The 18,358-nt window shown below is 46.1% G+C and overlaps 1 protein-coding gene across 1 annotated transcript in view; it reads right to left on the bottom strand.

Annotated features, from left to right (window-relative positions):
* HUNK (hormonally up-regulated Neu-associated kinase) overlaps positions 1-18,358 on the bottom strand; it is a 137,232-nt gene that overhangs the window by 67,996 nt on the left and 50,878 nt on the right. Inside the window, exons 2-3 of the mRNA XM_047795431.1 lie at positions 17,913-18,205; positions 231-286 (exon numbers count right to left, since the gene is read on the bottom strand). Of these exons, the coding sequence (XP_047651387.1) occupies positions 231-286; positions 17,913-18,205 (349 nt within the window). The remainder of the gene's footprint in view (positions 1-230; positions 287-17,912; positions 18,206-18,358) is intronic.

Below are 18,358 nucleotides of genomic sequence, written 5' to 3'. Positions count from 1 at the left end.
AGAGAAGTAGTTCAAAGAATCCTAAGAACACACTTGATAATTAAATCATCAAAATTAATTTTCCTTGTCAAAACCATTACTAAATGTTACAGGTAAAAGGGGGGGAACTAGCAGTGTTTCCTGGGGCTTAGAAATAGATGGTGATAATTTTCAGCATCAGCGATAAATAACTGAGAATTGACAACACGACACTTAAAGGATAAGCTTGCTTTAAGAAAAAAAAGTCATACCAATCAGCTTGATATTATTGTCTTCATCTAGCAGCAAGTTTTCTATCTTCAAGTCTCTGAAATAAACAAAACCATACAACATTTCAGATAAAGCACTTGAACCCGTGGAATAACATTTTGCTTCTGAAGGGAAACAAACCGTTTTAAGAGCCACTTTGAACTAACCCATAAGGCTTTCTGCCAAAACTTATGCAATCAATAAGTACATATTTATAAAACAGGATATAAGCAATTGCTGCAGACTAAAAAAAGCTAAAGGAGGAGTTCCCATTTAGGCTCAGCAGTTACGAACCCGACTAGTATCCATGAAGATGCAGGTTCGATCCCTGGCCTCGATCAGTGAGGTTAAGGATCCAGTGTGTCCTTGAGCTGCAGCATAGCTCACAGATGCAGCTCAGATCCCATGTGGCTATGACTGTGGTGTAGGCCAGCATTTGCAGCTCCGATTCAACCCCTAGCCTGGGAACTTCCATGTGCCTTGGGTGTGGCCCTAAAAAGCAGGGGGAAAAAAAAAAAATCTAAAAGATTTCAGAGAAGACAGAGGGCAAGGAGGGCAAAACAGATCCACTTCCGGAAGAAGTGGGACCAGAGCTGAGATTGGAAGTTGATAAAATCAGGATTGGGAGACAGTGGAAGATATTATTCAAGGCAGAGATGCTAGAACAGTTGGGGAAATACACACGTGGCCACGTGTTCATGAACACCAGCCAGAGGAAGGAAGATTCGGGGAAACAGTTTTTTTTTAAAAATTGAAAGTTGACATAATGATCAGTCCTACAACCTCCACGCTTGGAGTCCAAGAGTCAGCCACAAAATAGCAAGAGATAATAAATTAATCTACTTAGCAAGCAGCTATTATGGTGGGCAGAAAAATAGACCCCAAAAGTGTCAAGGTCCTTCCATTTTTTTTTTTTTTTTTTTTTAAGGGCTGCACACACGGCATATGGAGGTTCCCAGGCTAGGGGTCTAATCGGAGCTGTAGCCACTGCCCACGCCACAGCTCACAGCAACGCCAGATCCTTGACCCGCTGAGCGAGGCCAGGGATTGAACCCGCAACCTCATGGTTCCTTCTTGGATTCGTTTTCACTGCGCCACGATGGGAACTCCCAGGGTCCTTCCTAGTCCTTGGTTTCATGCCTGGACTATGGTAACATTACATGACCAAAGGGAATTCAGTTTGCCGATGGGATGCCGATCGCAAAACAGAGGATGGGTGACTTAGATTATGGACCCTGAGAAGGCTGGAGGAGGCAGGAGGGAGAAAGGTATATAGGGTCCTGCTGAGTGTGAGGGGCCTGTGGTATCTGTACAAGCTGACTGTAAGCCCCTTGAAAGCGGAGAACATTGCTGGCTTACCACTGTGCCACAGGACCTTTGCACATTCCATACCGAGTAACTACCAATGAATCTATATTACCAAAAAGATCAATTGCTTAGGATTTCAGAGGGAAAAAATGAGTGCAAAAGTAGAAACCATCTATGTCAACCACTATGGGCTTCTTAGGTTGCAGCTTGAAACTCAGACACACCGTGAATATTAACTACATTAGAACAGTATTCCCTTCTACACACACACAAAATGCTTTCTTCTATTGTTTCGAAACATAGCTTTCTTGGTCCGGCTTTTATTTTCCCACTTTTAAGTGGAGACATGGCCAAAAGAATTATTTCTGTCCTCTTATCTCTATTGTTAGGCCTAGAACCGTATGGTCTCAATAAACAAAAACAGCCACCGAGAGCAAAGCGCGGAGGCAAAGGGAGCAGAAGTTGCTAGGACTCGGGTAGCCAGGAAAGCAAATGTGTCCCATTTAACAGGGACACTGGCTTGCAGCTCAGTCCCAGCACTGCCACCTCATCCCGTTTCCCAAGAGAAGCCAGAAATCTGGACCAGATCCCAGTTTTTCAATGTTGGCAACAAGTTCACATTGAAAACAACAGTAACAACCACGGGTGCGTGGGCCAACTTTGCAGGCAAGATGTAGCCTGGAGACTACCAATCCGCAACCTCAGGATGGGTGGAGGCTGAGCCTTGAAAGGACACGAGATACCCTGAGAGAGGGGGAGAAGGAGGGAGGAAAGCCCAGAGAAGACATGCTGGTGGGAACATGGACATTCAGAGCCGGCTGGGAAGGAGCGGTCCGGCACAGAAGGGACAAAAGGGCAGCACTTCAAGATAAGAGTTAAGGAGCCAAGGGGAGAAAAAGTTGGGCTCTAAAAAGTGACCAGTGGGGAGTTCCCAATGTGGCTCAGTGGGTTAAGGACCTGACAGTGTCCCTCTGAAGATGCAGATTTGATCCCTGGCCTCACTCAGTGGGTTAAGGATCTGGCATTGCCACAAGCTGCCGGGTAGGTTGCAGATGTGGCTTAGATCTGGCCCTGCTGTGGCTGTGGTGTAGGCCGGCAGCTGCAGCTCTGATTTGACCCTCAGCCTGGGAACTTCCATATGCTGCAGGTGTGGCCATAAAAAGAAAAAAAGAGAAAAAAGAAAAAGATAAACTAAAAATAAAAAGCGACCAGTGGATTTCAAAAATTGGAAGATGGTATCAGGTGGCCTTCAGGCTGGACACGTGAATGAGAAGGGAGATTGCATTGAACTTGGCCGCTGAGAATGACAAGTAGTCTCCAAGCCACATACAGCCATCAACCAGAAGAACTGTTAGAGTTCCCGTCGTGGCACAGTGGTTAAAGAATCCAACTAATAACCATGAGGTTGTGGGTTCGATCCCCGGCCTTACTCGGGTTAAGGATCCGGCGTTGCCGTGAGCTATGGTGTAGGTTGCAAATGCAGTTTGGATCCCGAGTTGCTGTGGCTCTGGCAGAGGCTGGCAGCTACAGCTCTGATTCAACCCCTAGCCTGGGAACCTTCATATGCCACGGGAGCTGCCCTAGAAAAGGCAAAAAGACAAAAAACGAAACAAACCAAACCAGAAGAACTGTATACCTTTGCTTCAGTCCAAATGAAACAATACATGGAGTGCTGAAAAACTGTGCCAGCCTTTAAAATATGTCCAAATGCAGGGTGACCCCCCCCTCCCCAGTATAAGATGAGCCAGCTCACTTTCCCAACAGGAAGATCCTGCGCCTCAAAAGGGCTTTTAGAAAACATAAATATCTAATTTGTAGAAATGCAATAAAATTGTTGACTATTTATGCTATTTATCTCTGAAGCTGCATCATTCTCTTTAAGAGCACATAATGCCACATTAATACAATTCATTTTAGGAGTTCCCTGATGGCTCAGCAGGTTAAGGACCTGGCATGTCACTGCCGTAGCTCTGGTTACTGCTGTGGGGTGGGTTCAGTCTCTGGCCCAGGAACGTCCACATGCCTGGGGCATGGTCAAAATAAAGAAATAGTTAATTTTAGGAATATTGTTTCCACGCCCTCACATTTGATGAAACAATTTCATTCAAACTTGTGGCAGGTAGGAGCGGGATGACATTGCCCAGTGTTTCCTGTGGAACTCGATTTTTTTTTTTTGTCTTTTTAGGGATGCACCCCCTGGCCTATGGAGGTTCCCAGGCCAGGGGTTGAATGGGAGCTGTAGTCGCCTCCCTACACCATAGCTCACAGCAATGCCGGATCCTTAACCCAATGTGTGGGGCCAGGGATCAAACATGCATCCTCATGGATACTAGTCAGATTTGTTTCTGCTGAGCCACGATGGGAACTCCCAAACATGATCTTTAAGTTGAAGAGATGCTTGAGATAAAGCACCTGTCAAATCTGTGTGTGATGCATATCATCCCAAGCCATTTAAATAATAAGCACCCATTTAAAATCTCTATAACTTATCTGCTCAGTAAACTGGTTTTACAGTGGCCTCACCATTGAGCCACCTCCCTTTAGTAGTTATTCTTAAAACTAAGCAAAAGGCCTTGGCTTTCTCTCTATGGGTTTCTGGAGGCAACTTCTGGAGTTCTCAAAGGCATCAGTGAGTCAGGTCAAGGTCAAATGGTAAGGTGCTGTTGAAAATAAAGTAATTGCGATTGTGCCTCCAATACTGAGAGAGACTTTGCAGGCACTCTGCAAGGCACTTCCTCTCTCCTGAAGATGATGGGGACAGAATAGAACCTTACCCTTCTATTCAAGCATATACGGTACTTCCCAGCCCAGACTCAAGCCAGTGTGCCAGCAACAGCCCAAACTGTGATTCTGTGAAAAGTGATTATAAAGCAGCAGCACTATTTTAATCTCACGGAGGGCCACAGTTTGTTTCCAGCAAAACTAAACCTCTTTCCCTGGGAAGAAAGGAAGCCACACGAAGGCATTAAAGGAGAAATTTGGTTCAGAACAACTGCTACGGAGAAAAACAGCTTCAAGAGGCGAGGTAAAAGAAAATAATTGCCAAGAATAATAAAACTAAGCTGGATCATTCTGGGGCCACAAAAGCCTAGAGAGCAACCTCAATGATTAGAAGAATGATATAAGTGAAAGGCTAAAAATAAGAGAAAATGCAGAGGGGGGGAAATGCCCACTTTTAAATTGGGAAAATGTCATAAAACCAGGGGAGAAAGTATAAAAATGTAATTATTAGGCCAAAGGAGAAAACTGAAATCAGTTTTTATTTTCACTCATCATGTCCCATAGTAACGCACCCCAGGAAGTAGGAAAAATGCTCAGAACAGACCTAGTTAACAGGCTGTTTACCCAAACCCTCTTGTCAAGGTTTCTAGTCCAGCGATCACCAATCTAACTGGCTGAAGGTTTCATGACTAGTTAAAGGAAAGGTAGTTACTTCAGTCTCTGCCCAGATCCGCGTGCTCAATCTACCCGAGTGAAGGGAACATAATTCCTCTTTCAGCAAGTTCCCGTTGTGGCTCAACAGGTTAAGAATCCAACCAGGCACCATGAGGTTGAGGGTTCAATTCCTGGCCCCACTCAGTGGGTTAAGGATGCCGCACTGCAGTGAGCTGTGGTGTAGGTCACAGATGCAAGTGGCATCTGGCATTGCTGTGTCTGTGGTGTAGACCGGCAGCTGTAGCTCCGGTTCAGCCCTTAGCCTGGGAACTTCCATTTGCCTCAAGTTCAGCCGTAAAAAGAAAGACAAAAAAATAAATAAATAAAAACCTCTTTCAGCTTTATTTCCGCCTCCTGCTTTGTCTTTGGAGACTTATCTAGGCGGGGAAGAATACACTCCTTCTGACTCTTTAGGAAAAAAGCTCTAAAGTTACGTTTTTTAAGGTAGTTTTAGGCATTCCCATTTGGCTCAGTGGGTTGAGGATCCAGTGTTGTCACTGCTATGGCTCCGGTTACAGGTGTGGCCAGCATTCGATCCCTGGCCCAGAGACTTGCATATGCCACAGGTGTGGCCCCAAAAAAAGTTTTAGTCCAGATATTTACCCAAATGAGGTAAAAACTCATGGACACGAAAAATAAAATAAAATAAAAAAATAAAACACACACACACACAAAAGAAATAACAATAACAACAAAAAGGTAATAGGGCCCAGAATATAAGAATAGTTTGAATTTGATGACCAAATTATGAGTATCCTGACAGCAATAAAATCACTAAAATGCAAAAAAAAAAAAAAGCAAAGCGTTATTAATACTGCTAAGGAGACATTTTTTCCTGCTTACTTGGCAGAGTTTGTGCTCTGAATAAAAAAATAAATAAAAAAGTAAAAGTTGAAAAAAAAAAAAACAACTTATAGACACGAATGTTTACAGCAGCTTTACTTGTAATTGTCAAAACTTGGAAGCAAGCAAGATTTCCTTCAGTAGGTGACTAGATAAACACCTGTGGGACATCCAGACAACGGATTATCTTTCAGCAATAAAAAGAAATGATCGAAGGAGTTCCTGTCGTGACTCAGCGGAAACGAATCTGACTAGCATCCACGAGGACACAGCTTCGATCCCTGACCTCGCTCAGTGGGTTGGGGATCCGACGTTGCTGTGAGCTGTGGTGTAGGTCGCAGACGAGCCTCAGATCCCACGTTGCTGTGGCTGGCAGCTGAAGCTCCGATTCAACCCCTAGCCTGGGAACCTCCATATGCCGCGGGTGTGGCCCTAAAAAGCAAAAAAATAAAAAAATTTAAAAAATTTAAAAATAAAAAAAAAGGAAGAAGAAGAACAAGAACAAGAAATGAGCAATCAAGTCATGCAAGCCATGGAACCTTTTCTTTTGGTCTTTTTGTAGGGCCGCACCTGTGGCACACAGAAGTTCCCAGGCTAGGGGTCAAATCGGATCTGCAGCTGCCAGCCGACACCACAGCCACAGCAACCCCAGATCCAAGCTGCCCCTGCGACCTACACCACAGCTCACGGCAATGCCAGATCCTCAACCCACTGAACGCTGCCAGGGACTGGACCCGCATCCTTATGCACGCTAGTCGGGCTCGTTACCACTGAGCCACGACTCGAACTCCCATGGAAGAACCATAAATGCCTGTTTTTAAATGAACGAAGATGGTCTGAAAACACTGCATACTGTATGATTCCAACTATATGACCTTCTGAAAAAGATAAAACTAAGGAATGTCGAAGGCTACTGGTGGCCAGAGGTCGCAGGAGGACGGCTGGAATGAAGAGGTGGAGCCCATTTTTTCAGGGTAGTGAAGCTATTCTGTGTGAGACCATAACGGTGGCTACGTGACATCATGCATTCGTCAAAACATAGAAGGTACAACACCAAGAGTATCCTCATGTATTATGCACCCTAACGAGCCCCAATGTAAACCATGCATGTCAGTTAAAAAGCACATATCAAGGGGTTCCTGTCATGGCGCAGCAGAAACAAATCCGACTCGGAACCATGAGGATGCGGGTTCAATCCCTGGCCTCGCTCAGTGGGTTAAGGATCCGGCATTGCTGTGACCTGCGGTGTAAGTCACAGACATGGCTCAGGTATGGCATTGTTGTGGCTGTGGCACAGGCTGGCAGCTGTAGCTCCTATTCAACCCCTAGCCTGGGAACCTCCATATTGCAAGGGTGCAGCCCTCAAAAGCAATAATAATAATAATAATAATAATAAATATATCAATATTGCTTCAACTGTAACGGATATACTACACTATCGTAAGATACTAATCATCAGGAAAGCAATGTGGGAGAGAGGAGGGAACTCTGAGGTTCTGCACAATTTCTCCGTAAACCTAAAACCGCTTGAGAAAATAAAGTCTATTAATTTTCTAAGTAGCTCTGGGATTTTTCCCCCTAAAAGATCGAGACAAGGAGTGCTATGCTTGAAGCAACATGGATGTAACTAGAGATTCTCTTACTAAGTGAAGTAAACCAGACAGAGAAAGCTATACATATCATATGATATCCCCTTATATGTAGAAATAAAAAAAAATTTTTCTTTTTTACTTTTTAGGGCTGCACCCACAGTATATGGAAGTTCCCAGGTTAGGAGCCCCATCAAAGCTACAGCTGCCGGGCTACGCCACAGCCACAGCAACAGGGGATCGGAGCTGTGTCTGCGACCTACACCACAGCTCACAGCAATGCCAGATCCTTAACCTACTGAGCGAGACCAGGGATCGAACCCTCAACCTCATGGTTCCTAGACAGGTTCGTTAACCACTGAGCCACAAAGGGACGTCCCTAAAAAAAATTTTAAATGATACACATGAACTTAGTTACAAAACAGAAACAGACTCACAGATTTCAAAAGAAACTCATGGTTACCAAAGAGAAAACGTGGAGGGGAAGGACAAATCAGAGGAGTTTGGGATTAACAGATGCCACCACTAAATATAAAATAGACAACCAACTAGGACCTACTGTATAGCACAGGGAACTGTATCAAACGCTCTGTAATAACCTTCATGGGAAAAGAATCTGAAAAAGAATGAATTATGTGTGTGTATAACGGAATCACTTTGCTGTGCACTTGAAACTAACACTACCTTGGAAATCAACTATACGCCAACAAAATTTTTGAAGATGTAAAAGAAAAATTAACTAAAAAAATTAAGGTGTTCCTGGTAGCCTAGTGGTTAAGGGTCCAGCATTGTCACTGCTGTGGCACAGGTTTGATCCCTGACCCAGGAATTTCCAAACACGGCAGGTGCAGCCAAATGAATAAATTTTTGTATGTATGTCTTCTTTTTTTTTTTTTTAGGGCTGCACCTGCTTGGCATATGGAGGTTCCCAGGCTAGGGGTTGAATCAGAGCTGTTGCTGCCGGCCGGCCTACGCCAGTGTCACAGCAATGCCAGATTCGAGCCGCATCTGTGACCTACACCACAGCTCATGGCAACGCCGGATCCTTAACCCACTGAGTGAGGCCAAGGATCAAGCCCTCAACTTCACAGTTCCTAGTCAGATTCGTTTCCACTGCGCCACAACGGGAACTCCAAATGAATAAACTTTTGTTGTTGTTGTTGTTGGATCGTACATTTATTAATTAAACCAAGACAAAGGAATCTCTGTCATCATCATTGTATGTTTCTTTCTAGTCCTAGATAGAGATTTTCCAAAGTAGTGATGATACCATATGCACATTTTTTATTCTAGTTCATGTCACTTAACAATACGAGTATTTAACATTTACTGTAAACACGATTTAATGATTACATTATATTCTAAGGTAAAAATCTAGTATTATTAACTTTTTTTATTGAATAGATTTAAAAAAAAAAAATACTACGGCTAACCACCAAGCCCCTCACTCAGGAGGTTCACTGTGGAGCACCCTTACCACCTGAAGTGAACCGAGTCCACTCAGCACAGTGGGCCACTAGGACCCTCTATCCAGTCACTCAACAATGACCCCAAAAGCCACAATTATTCCCAAGAGGACAGAAATTGAAAGATACCTTCTTGAATAATAAAAGAAGGATAGATTTATTCACCAGGCTTTAGTGTTCGCATATTAATGTCCCTTAAAGATACATATTTCCTACCAGTCAGAATGGCCATCATCCAAAAGTCTACAAACGATAAATGCTGAAGAGGGTGTGGAGGAAAGGGAACCCTATTACACTGTTGGTGCGAATGTAATTTGGTGCAACCACTGTGGAAAACAGTATGGAGATTCCTCAGGATAGAACTACCATTTGATCCAGCAATCCCACTCCTGGGCATCTATGCAGAGAAAACCATGACTTGAAAAGATGCATGTACTCCAATGTTGATTGCAGCAATATATACAATAGCCAAGACATGGAAACAAGCTAAATGTCCATTGACACAGAGGTGTGGATCAAGAGGATGTGGTACATAGATGCAGTGGAATATTACTCAGCCGTTAAAAGGAAAGAAATAACGGCATTTGCAGTAACATGGATGGACTTAGAAATTATCATGCTGAGTGAAGTCAGTCAGACAGTGGGACACCAACATCATATGCTATCACTTACATGTGGAATGTAAGTGATACAATGAACTTCTTTGCAGAACAGATGACTCACAGACTTTGAAAAACTTACGGTTTCCAAAGGAGACAGTTTGGGGGGTGGGGGGTGCACTGGGGGTTTGGGATAGAAATGTTATAAAATTTGGTTGTGATGATCATTGTTCAACTATACATGTAACAAAATGTATTGAGTAATTAAAAAATAAATAAAATTAATCCTTTTGATTGCTAAAAAAAAAAAGAAAAAGAAAAAGAAAAGATGCATATTTCCTGGCAGGCCCCCTATTTATCCAGAAAACCTTCCCGTGGTCCCTGCGAAAAGCATGATATTTCACTCCATCCCAAAAGCAAAATATTTGTCTGCGTTAAGTGTCAGATCTGTTGGGGCGGTAAGTCCTCAGAGCTGATTGGTTTGCACTGCTGATGGCGTGATGCTCCCTTTCACCTTAACAGTCCTTGATGGGATTAACCCCTTTGTGAGGAGCAGAGAGACGGGGAGGGCTTTTCCTCCCATCCTGCAGCATGAGAAGCTCCTCTCTGTAGCCAGCAACCTAGAGGTGGGCTGTACCTTGCAACAGAAAGCTAAACAGAAGGAAAGCAAGCAGGGCCTGGGAGGAGAGGATATAGCTCTTCCTTGGCCGCAGAGCCTTCGACAAGGAGTCAGAACAACAAGAAAGAGGATGGGGCGTGTGTATGGGGGTGGGGTGGGATCCGGGGACTAGGATGGTGCTGGAGGATGGGGTGGGAACCATGTGTCAGGAACAAAGTAGCCAGTGGGATGGCCCTTTGGCAAAAAGCAAGAGGGAGCCCAATCCAGAAGAGGCCACCCAGACTACAGGCTCAGAGCCTTCTGGACCCTTCTCAGGTCCCTGGGCAGTTCCAGGAGAAATGGCCAGTGCTGTTCATCATGACGCCGGGGCAGACCCAACACCCAATACTGGGTCCTGGTCTTTACCCTGTTTTGGGGGTGGGGAGTGGAGGTGGGTAGGCATTTTTCTAGAGATTGAGAGAAGGCCCAAGGGGAGAGCCCTCATCACTAGCCCTTTGTTCTAGGTTACTTCAAAAAAGCAAGCTCCAACAGGCCACAGCTGACAATTAAAGGTTCACCCACAGGCTACCAAGCGCCCTGCCCCTCCACCCACCCACCCACCCCCTCAAAGGTTCCTTGCATTTCTTTAAAGATGGTAATCTCTAAGGTTTGGAGAAAGGCCACAGGGAATTCTGCCCTCCCAGACCTAGGGGTGGAGGGAAGGACCTGTTGCCATAACAAACACAGGGTCCGGGTGTTGCCATGGGGGAGGGGAGAAGCAGCAGCTGCTCAGACGCCCCCCCCCCAAAGCAGAGGCAGACAGGGGGGTGGGGGTGGGGGAGTGTGCTCCTGTGCGCACACACATTTTTCCAGAATACCGGGATGGAATGAAGGAAGAGTTGCTCTGTTGGCCTCACCAGGCCATGCAGTGAGGGTTGAAAGTCAGGCCTCTAACAAACGCCAGGCCCAAGCTGAGGGGCAATCACTCCAGAGAGAGCCTGCAGGGGCCACTCAGGGCTGAGACCCAAGATGAAAGTGAGGAGCTGAGTGGCATAAGACAGAAGTTGCCAGAATTCCAGGGAGAAGAGAGGGGGCCCAAGGGAGCCTTGGGGGAGCCGCTGAAGACCTAGTGGGGGCCCAGTGTGGAGGGGCTGAGCAAAACCTGGACACACGTGGCAGCCCAGGGGGTGAAAGACAGACTTTGGAGACCAGTGCTCTCTCAGTGATCCAGGGACCCTCCCTGGGCCAGTGACGTCAACTCTCTGAGGGAGTGCCCTTTGCGGCGGGCGCGGTGTAAACGAATCTGACTAGGAACCATGAGGTTGCGGGTTCGATCCCTGGCTGGCCTTGCTGAGTGGGTTAAGGATCCAGCGTGGCCATGAGCTGTGGTGTAGGTCTCAGATGAGGCTCAGATCTGGCGTTGCTGTGGCTGTGGTGTAGGCCAGCAGCTCTAGCTCAGATTGGACCCCTAGCCTGGGAACCTCCATATACCGCAAGTGCGGCCCAAGAAAGTGCAAAAAAAAAAAAAGCCCTCTCTGAGCTTCTGATTCTTCTCAGAAAATGGCATCGTAAGAGGAGCTCCTGGCAAGGGCATTCGAAGGTGGAAATGAGAAAATGAGCCATTCCCAGGTGAACAACCACTAACAGGTTAGAGGTGAGAGAGGCTGGTGAGGTGAGGCTAAGACAAAGTGAAGGGGGAGGCTCCAGAAAAGACTTAAAATAGATGATTCAATGGCTGATAAGCAAATAGTATTGGGCGGGTTAGGTGTCAAATGAAAGGTCAGAGAGGAGTTCCCATCACGGCTCAGTGGTTAACGAATCCGACTAGGAACCATGAGGTTGTGGGTTCGATCCCTGGCCTTGCTCAGTGGGTTAAGGATCCTGCTTTGCTGTGGCTGTGGTGTGGGCTGGCGGCTACGGCTCTGATTGGACCCCTAGCCTGGGAACCTCCATGTGCCGTGGGAGTGGGTCTAGAAATGGCAAAAAGACAAAAAAAAAAAAAAGAAGAAGAAAGAAAGAAAGAAAGGTCAGAGAGAAGAACCAAACTCACAGAGGATGGGATCTGGGCGAGAAAACTGCGCCTGTGAACATGGACAGGAGATGCATTTTAGTAATAATCTAAGAATAAAACATTCAAGAAAAGCACATATCTCCCCAAAGCAATAGGCCTTTTGCAGTGAAAAAGAAGGGTTTTTTTTGGGGGGGGGGGGAGTTGGGGGGTGTTTTTGGTTAAGTTTTATCTTCAAAAGCGCTGTATTAAAAGCAAATGATTTTTTAATCTTTGACTCCTTTACAATAGGGGCAACTGGGTAAGCCACAAGAATAATTTGGTAATCATGTACTTGATTTATTTACTCAAAAGGAAACTTTTATTGAGTTCCCCCAATGCTCCAGAAATAATTTCTGTTTATAAAATGAAAGAGCAATTCGTTTACTAAAAGGAGGCCACGCTGCAAACTGTGACCTGAAAAATAAATTGGTATGAGGTGAGCGAAGAAACTCTCACCTATACACACTATCATATGTAAAACAGATAATCAACAAGAACTTACTGTATAGCATAGGAACTCAATTTAATATCTTTTTTTTTTTTTGTCTTTTTGTCTCTTTGCCATTTCTTGGGCCGCTCCCGCAGCATATGGAGGTTCCCAGGCTAGGGGTCCAATCGGAGCTGTAGCCGCTGGCCTACACCAGAGCCACAGCAACAGGGGATCCAAGCCTCATCTGCCACCTACACCACAGCTCACGGCAACACCGGATCCTTAACCCACTGAGCAAGGCCAGGGATCGAACCCGCAACCTCATGGTTCCTAGTCGGATTCGTTAACCATTGTGCCACGACAGGAACTCCTTAATATCTTGTAATAACCTATAAAAGTAAAGATTCTGGGAGTTCCCACTGTGGCTCAGCAGTAACAAACCTGACTGGTATCCATGACAACATGGGTTCTATCCCTGGCCTCTCTCAGTGGGTTAAGGATTTGGCATCACTGTGGCTATGGTGTAGACTGGCAGCCACAGCTTCTATTTGACCCCTGGCCTGAGAACTTCCATGTGGCACAGGTGAGGCCCTAAAAAGACTAAAAAAAAAGTAAAGATTCTGCAAAAGAATATAAATATATAGTATTGATATATAGTACTTATATGTATGTGTGTATATATATATAGTATTTATATTGTTATATAAATATAAAACTGAATCCCTTTGCTGTACACCAGCAACTACCCTAACATTATAAATCAACTATTCTCCATTATAAACTTAAAGAAAAAATGTTTACAGAAAAACACGAAGCAACTCCCTAAAAATTCCAGGGAGAATATGGAATATTCCAGAAAAAAAATGAACTGGCTACCAGATAGCTTCCACCCCAGTGCTAACTCTGACACTAGCTGTATTCATTCAGTTTCCCCTCATTCATCCAACAGAGTCAAGCTGTGTCGTGCTGGGCTGGGCGCTGAGCGAGGCAGTGTCCTGTGCAGAAGACAGATACCAAACCAGCAAGCTGTCTTATGAAAAGTGTTTGGAAATCAAAGTGGGAAGGTGCTGGGGAGCCTGTGACCAGGGGGCCTCACCACCTGGAGGAGGGGAGCTTGGAACTGGGAGCTGAAGGGTGAATGTGATTCAGCCAGAAAGACGGCAGGAGCAGTAGGAGCCGCAAACAGCAGGGAACTCAGTCTCTAAGTATAAGAGGATGAGGTGGCGGATGCAGCACACACGTACTCAGTACTTACTGAGGGTCTCGGTGTTAAGCACTTTACATGAATTGACTCATTTCATCCTCACAACAACCACATGAAGTGGATAATCCCCTATCCCTATTGTGTCGTTCTGGAAAGCAAGGCTCAAAAGCCTGAGTGATTGGCCCAGTGCAGCTCTTAAGTGGTGGACCACACATAAGCCGGTGCAGGAGGTCTAGCTTTAAAATAACCCGGCTGCCCCCTGAGCATCCCAATCCACAAAGCTGCTGGGCTAGACCTTTGTAAAATCTCATATTTCCCATCTTTTTTAGGGCCACACCCGTGGCATATGGAAATTCCCAGGCTAGGGGTCTAATTGGAGCTGCAGCTGCCAGCCTACACCACAGCCACAGCAACACGGGATCCGAGCCGTGTCTGCGACCTACACCACAGCTTCGGGCACCACCAGATCCTTAACCCACTGATCGAGGCCAGGGATCGAACCTGCATCCTCATGTATACTAGTCAGGTTCTTAACCCGATGAGCCGCAATGGGAACTCCCCATCACATCTTTTCAAACCCAGTTAAACAAACAACAAAAATCTTTGATGAAACCAGCGCCTCCAGATATGTGCTCAGGCCCAGCGATCTCCAACAGCCCCTGGATGTGAGCAGAAGTTACTCCTATCTCACTCCCCTCCCCTCTCCAAGGAAACTTCAAAGTCAAAAAAAAAAACTGCTTAATACCCCGCCAGTGCAGGTGGTGCCTGCTTCTTGTCAGTCGCAAGAGAACAAAGAAAGGTCCCCTCTCTCAACCGGCATTCCTCCCAAGAGCAGAAGGCCCTTCTGCGATACTGACGAGTGACTAAGGTCACGGCTCTGGGAGCAGCTGGGCTGAGGCACAACCCAGCACAGGCTCTGTTCCCTTTGATCCCCTGTCTCTCTCCCCCAGTCCTGCCGGCCCCCATGGCTTGTCTCTTCCTGCTTAGGGCCCGCAGTATTGTGTTCCCCTGGTCTGTTTTGTCTGTATCGTTTGATTGGACTTTGTTGTTTTGAATGAACCGATGAATCTCAAATTAGCCTCTTGGCAGAATCAGCATTCTTGATGATGGATATTAAGAGTCAACGCTCTTGGCACAATAGGAAAATCATCAGATTTCGGCACCCTGCTGGGTGAGCCCAGAGGAGAAAGGAAAAAAAAGAAAAAAAAAATGCTCCCTAGGTTTTAAACCCAAGTATCTCAGGCAATCCTAAAATGGTATAATGAAGTTCAGACCATAGTCTAACTTTGCAAAAATGAACAACTCTGGTAGCAAAAGACACAAAAGCTTCGGCAGTTTTATGTCTTTTTCTTTTTTTGATCTTTTCTAGGGCCACACCCACGGCATATGGAGGTTCCCAGGCTAGAGGTCCAATCGGAGCTGTAGCCACCAGCTGTAGCCACAGCCACCGTGCCACAGCCACCACAACATGGGATCCAAGCCACGTCTGTGACCTACACCACAGCTCACAGCAACGCCAGATCCTTAACCCACTGAGGGAGGCCAGGGATTGAACCCGCAACCTCATGGTTCCTAGTCAGATTCCTTAACCACTGAGCCAGGATGGGAACTCCCAAGCTTTGGCAGTTTTAGAAGCAGTTTTCTGCCAGCTGAGGAAATCTGCTGTAAGGCTTTCAGATTCCCTTTTTCCCTGCTATTTGTAATAGTCACAGGACTTTTAAAGATCTGCTTTTTTAAATGATATTTAAATAGTTCCGGGTAGATAATTAAATATTTGGATTTAGTTATACAGGAAATGAGGGCTCTGCTAAGCATTAAGTCGATGGTGACATGACTGTATAGAATCGGCGTCATCAGGAACTTCTTTTTCTTTTTTGGCCACCCCACGGCATATGGAGTTCCCCGGCCAGGGATCAGATCCAAGACACAGTTGTGACCTACGCCACAACTGCACCAACACCGGATCCTTTAACCCATTGTGCCCGGCCGGGGAGCAAACCCGCATCCGGGTGCTGCAGAGACTCCGCCCATCCCGCTGCGCCCGCGGGAACTCCAGGCACCCTGTTTCTTAAAACATCCTCAACACACGTAACCAAGAGCCCTTTACGTCATGTAATGTAGCCACCAAAATTCACCCTAAATCCTTTTGGGTGATCCAATCTGTTTGCTCAGAAATCTTCCCGCTAGGGAGTCTGGGACATCTCTGAAATGCTAGCTAAACTCTCTCATTCATTTAAAAACCTCACAATAATTTGTGAAATTCAGTCCACCTCTGCAGCGTAAAGGAGAAAATGCTCCACCACTGAAAAGGCTACAGCCTAAAGGACACCAGCGGCGAGCTAAATTACGTCTGCTAAAAAGGAGGAAAAAAAAAAAAAAAACGAGCGGTAGAGAATCTTTGAAAGTCAAGACATTCCAGGGAAAGCCATCTATGAATATCTTCCAAACAAATGTTTTGCTGTGACATCTCAACCACCAAAACACCTCTGTCCACGTGGGCTGACACTCGTAAACATGACCTCCAGAGAGGAAAACTAAGAACTCCTCCAAAGCGATACCGATATTACCAATCTTCCCTGACGTTCAAAGATCTGAGCCTTTGCGGTTATTGGCTGATGAATGTATTTCCAAGGAAATAGAAGGCTGGAGATCAGAAGAAGAAAAAGCGCACCGTCTCTGCTATCAAAACGTTATTAAATTTCATTCCTTTGACATTCTGACAGTAATTGCGCTGAGAGGGATTGGATTTTTGTTAAAATTACTTTGAAAGGGTTGTTGAGAATTTCCTGCGGGAGGGACCAGGGAGCAATGCATAGCCTTCGCTGGCTTCCCCTTGGTTGTCGTGGATGCTGGGCGCGCATCTGATTTTTGACAGCACGAAACCCTTGTAATAACAGGCTGAGTCTCTCGGAAAGCTCTTCCCCCGGTTCTATTTTCCGCCGTGACCAGCGGACTGGGTAACCCAAGCTGATTCATTCGTGAGGTTTCTGCCTTTGTCATCTTAATCACCAGTGACAGAACCAGGCACACTTACAACCATCATTTCCCTAATAATGGCAGGGCTCTGACAGGGCAGGTTACACAATGGTATTGTTGGAAAGAGCCAAAAATAGTGTTATTCACTTAAAATTTCTGAATGTTCCCTTCCTTGATGATCTAGACTCAGAGAGTTCTAATGAAGCGTGATTTCGGAACATGTGAGACTAAAAATATGTCCATGGTGAGGTTTGCTCACCTTAGTGAGGAAATGATCTGGTCGAATGGGGCCTGGCCAAGGCTGGCTCCCAGAAAGCCCTGTGCCCATGACCCCCTCAGGGTCCCCCTGAGCCCAGGACCCCCCCCCCCACAGTGTCCCCATGAGCCAAAGACCCCCACAGTGCCCCTCCCAGCCCAGGACCCCCAGAGTGTCCCCTGAGCCCAAAGCCCCCCAGTGTCTCCCTGATCCCAGGACCCCCCCACAGTGTCCCCACGAGCCTAGCACCCCGCACAGTGCCCCCTTGAGCCCAGATCCTTAACCCACTGAGCAAGGCCAGGGATCGAACCTGCAACCTCATGGTTCCTAGTCAGATTCATTAACCACTGCGCCACAACGGGAACTCCCATCCCCTACTTTTAAGTGCACAATTCGAACGTGATTTAATTCCACTGAACCAAACAACTATTGAGGAGTTCCCTGGTGGCCTAGTGGCATTGTCACTGCTGTGGCTGGGGTCACGACAGAGCAACCATTCTCATTACTTTGCAAATAATAATAATAAGAGCAGCCAACATTTAAGATGTCCCTGCCTATGTACCAAACACTGTCCCAAGCTCTTTCCGTATATTAACTCATTTCCCCTTACACCAGCCACAGGATACAAATCATGATTATTCCCATTTTACAGAAGAAGAGACTGAGGTTCAGAGTGGTTAAGTAACTAGCCCAGGGTCACCCAACCATCAGAGGAAAGAGCCCGGATGCAAACCCAGGCAACTCTGGCTTCAGACACCACTCTTTTACCCGGACGTAAGCATGAACCCAACTCAGGAAGCAATTCTATGGAACAAAAATGCAGAATTGCAAAGCATGCTGCAATGATTCAGCCTTGCTTGGAGTGCCCTGAAGCACAGTGCCACCCACTCAGCACAGAGTTAGTGACCAGCATCATGGTGTGGCCCTTACCTGTGGACCACCCCCGCCCGGTGCAGGTGCTCCACTGCAGAGATGAGCTGCCTGATATATCTGCGAGCTTCCGATTCCTCCAGCCGCTTCTTCTCATATATCTTGTGCATCAAGTTGCCCCCAGGACACAACTCCATGACCAGGTAGTAGCTGTTTTCCGTCTCCAAGATATCGAGGAGCTGGGTGATATTAGGATGGCGTATCATCTGCTGGATCTGCCCCTCTCGCCGAAGGTTTTTGGTGACATAGGTGTCTTTTTTGGCTCGCTTCTTGTCTATGACTTTTATGGCCACCTAAGGAGACACCAAGAATATAGCTGTTGTTAGACCTTGCAGGCAAAGTGTATTCCCTGACTGTTCCCAAAACCCTGGGAAAATACACAGCTGCTTCTGTGCACCAGGAGCAAAATCTTATCTAAAATAGCATCGAGGAGTTCCTGTCGTGGC

Source organism: Phacochoerus africanus, chromosome 1 (assembly GCF_016906955.1).
Source record: "Phacochoerus africanus isolate WHEZ1 chromosome 1, ROS_Pafr_v1, whole genome shotgun sequence".
Lineage (NCBI taxonomy): Eukaryota > Metazoa > Chordata > Mammalia > Artiodactyla > Suidae > Phacochoerus > Phacochoerus africanus.
Note: the sequence above shows the minus strand (reverse complement) of the source record. Positions and strands in the feature narration are given on the sequence as shown.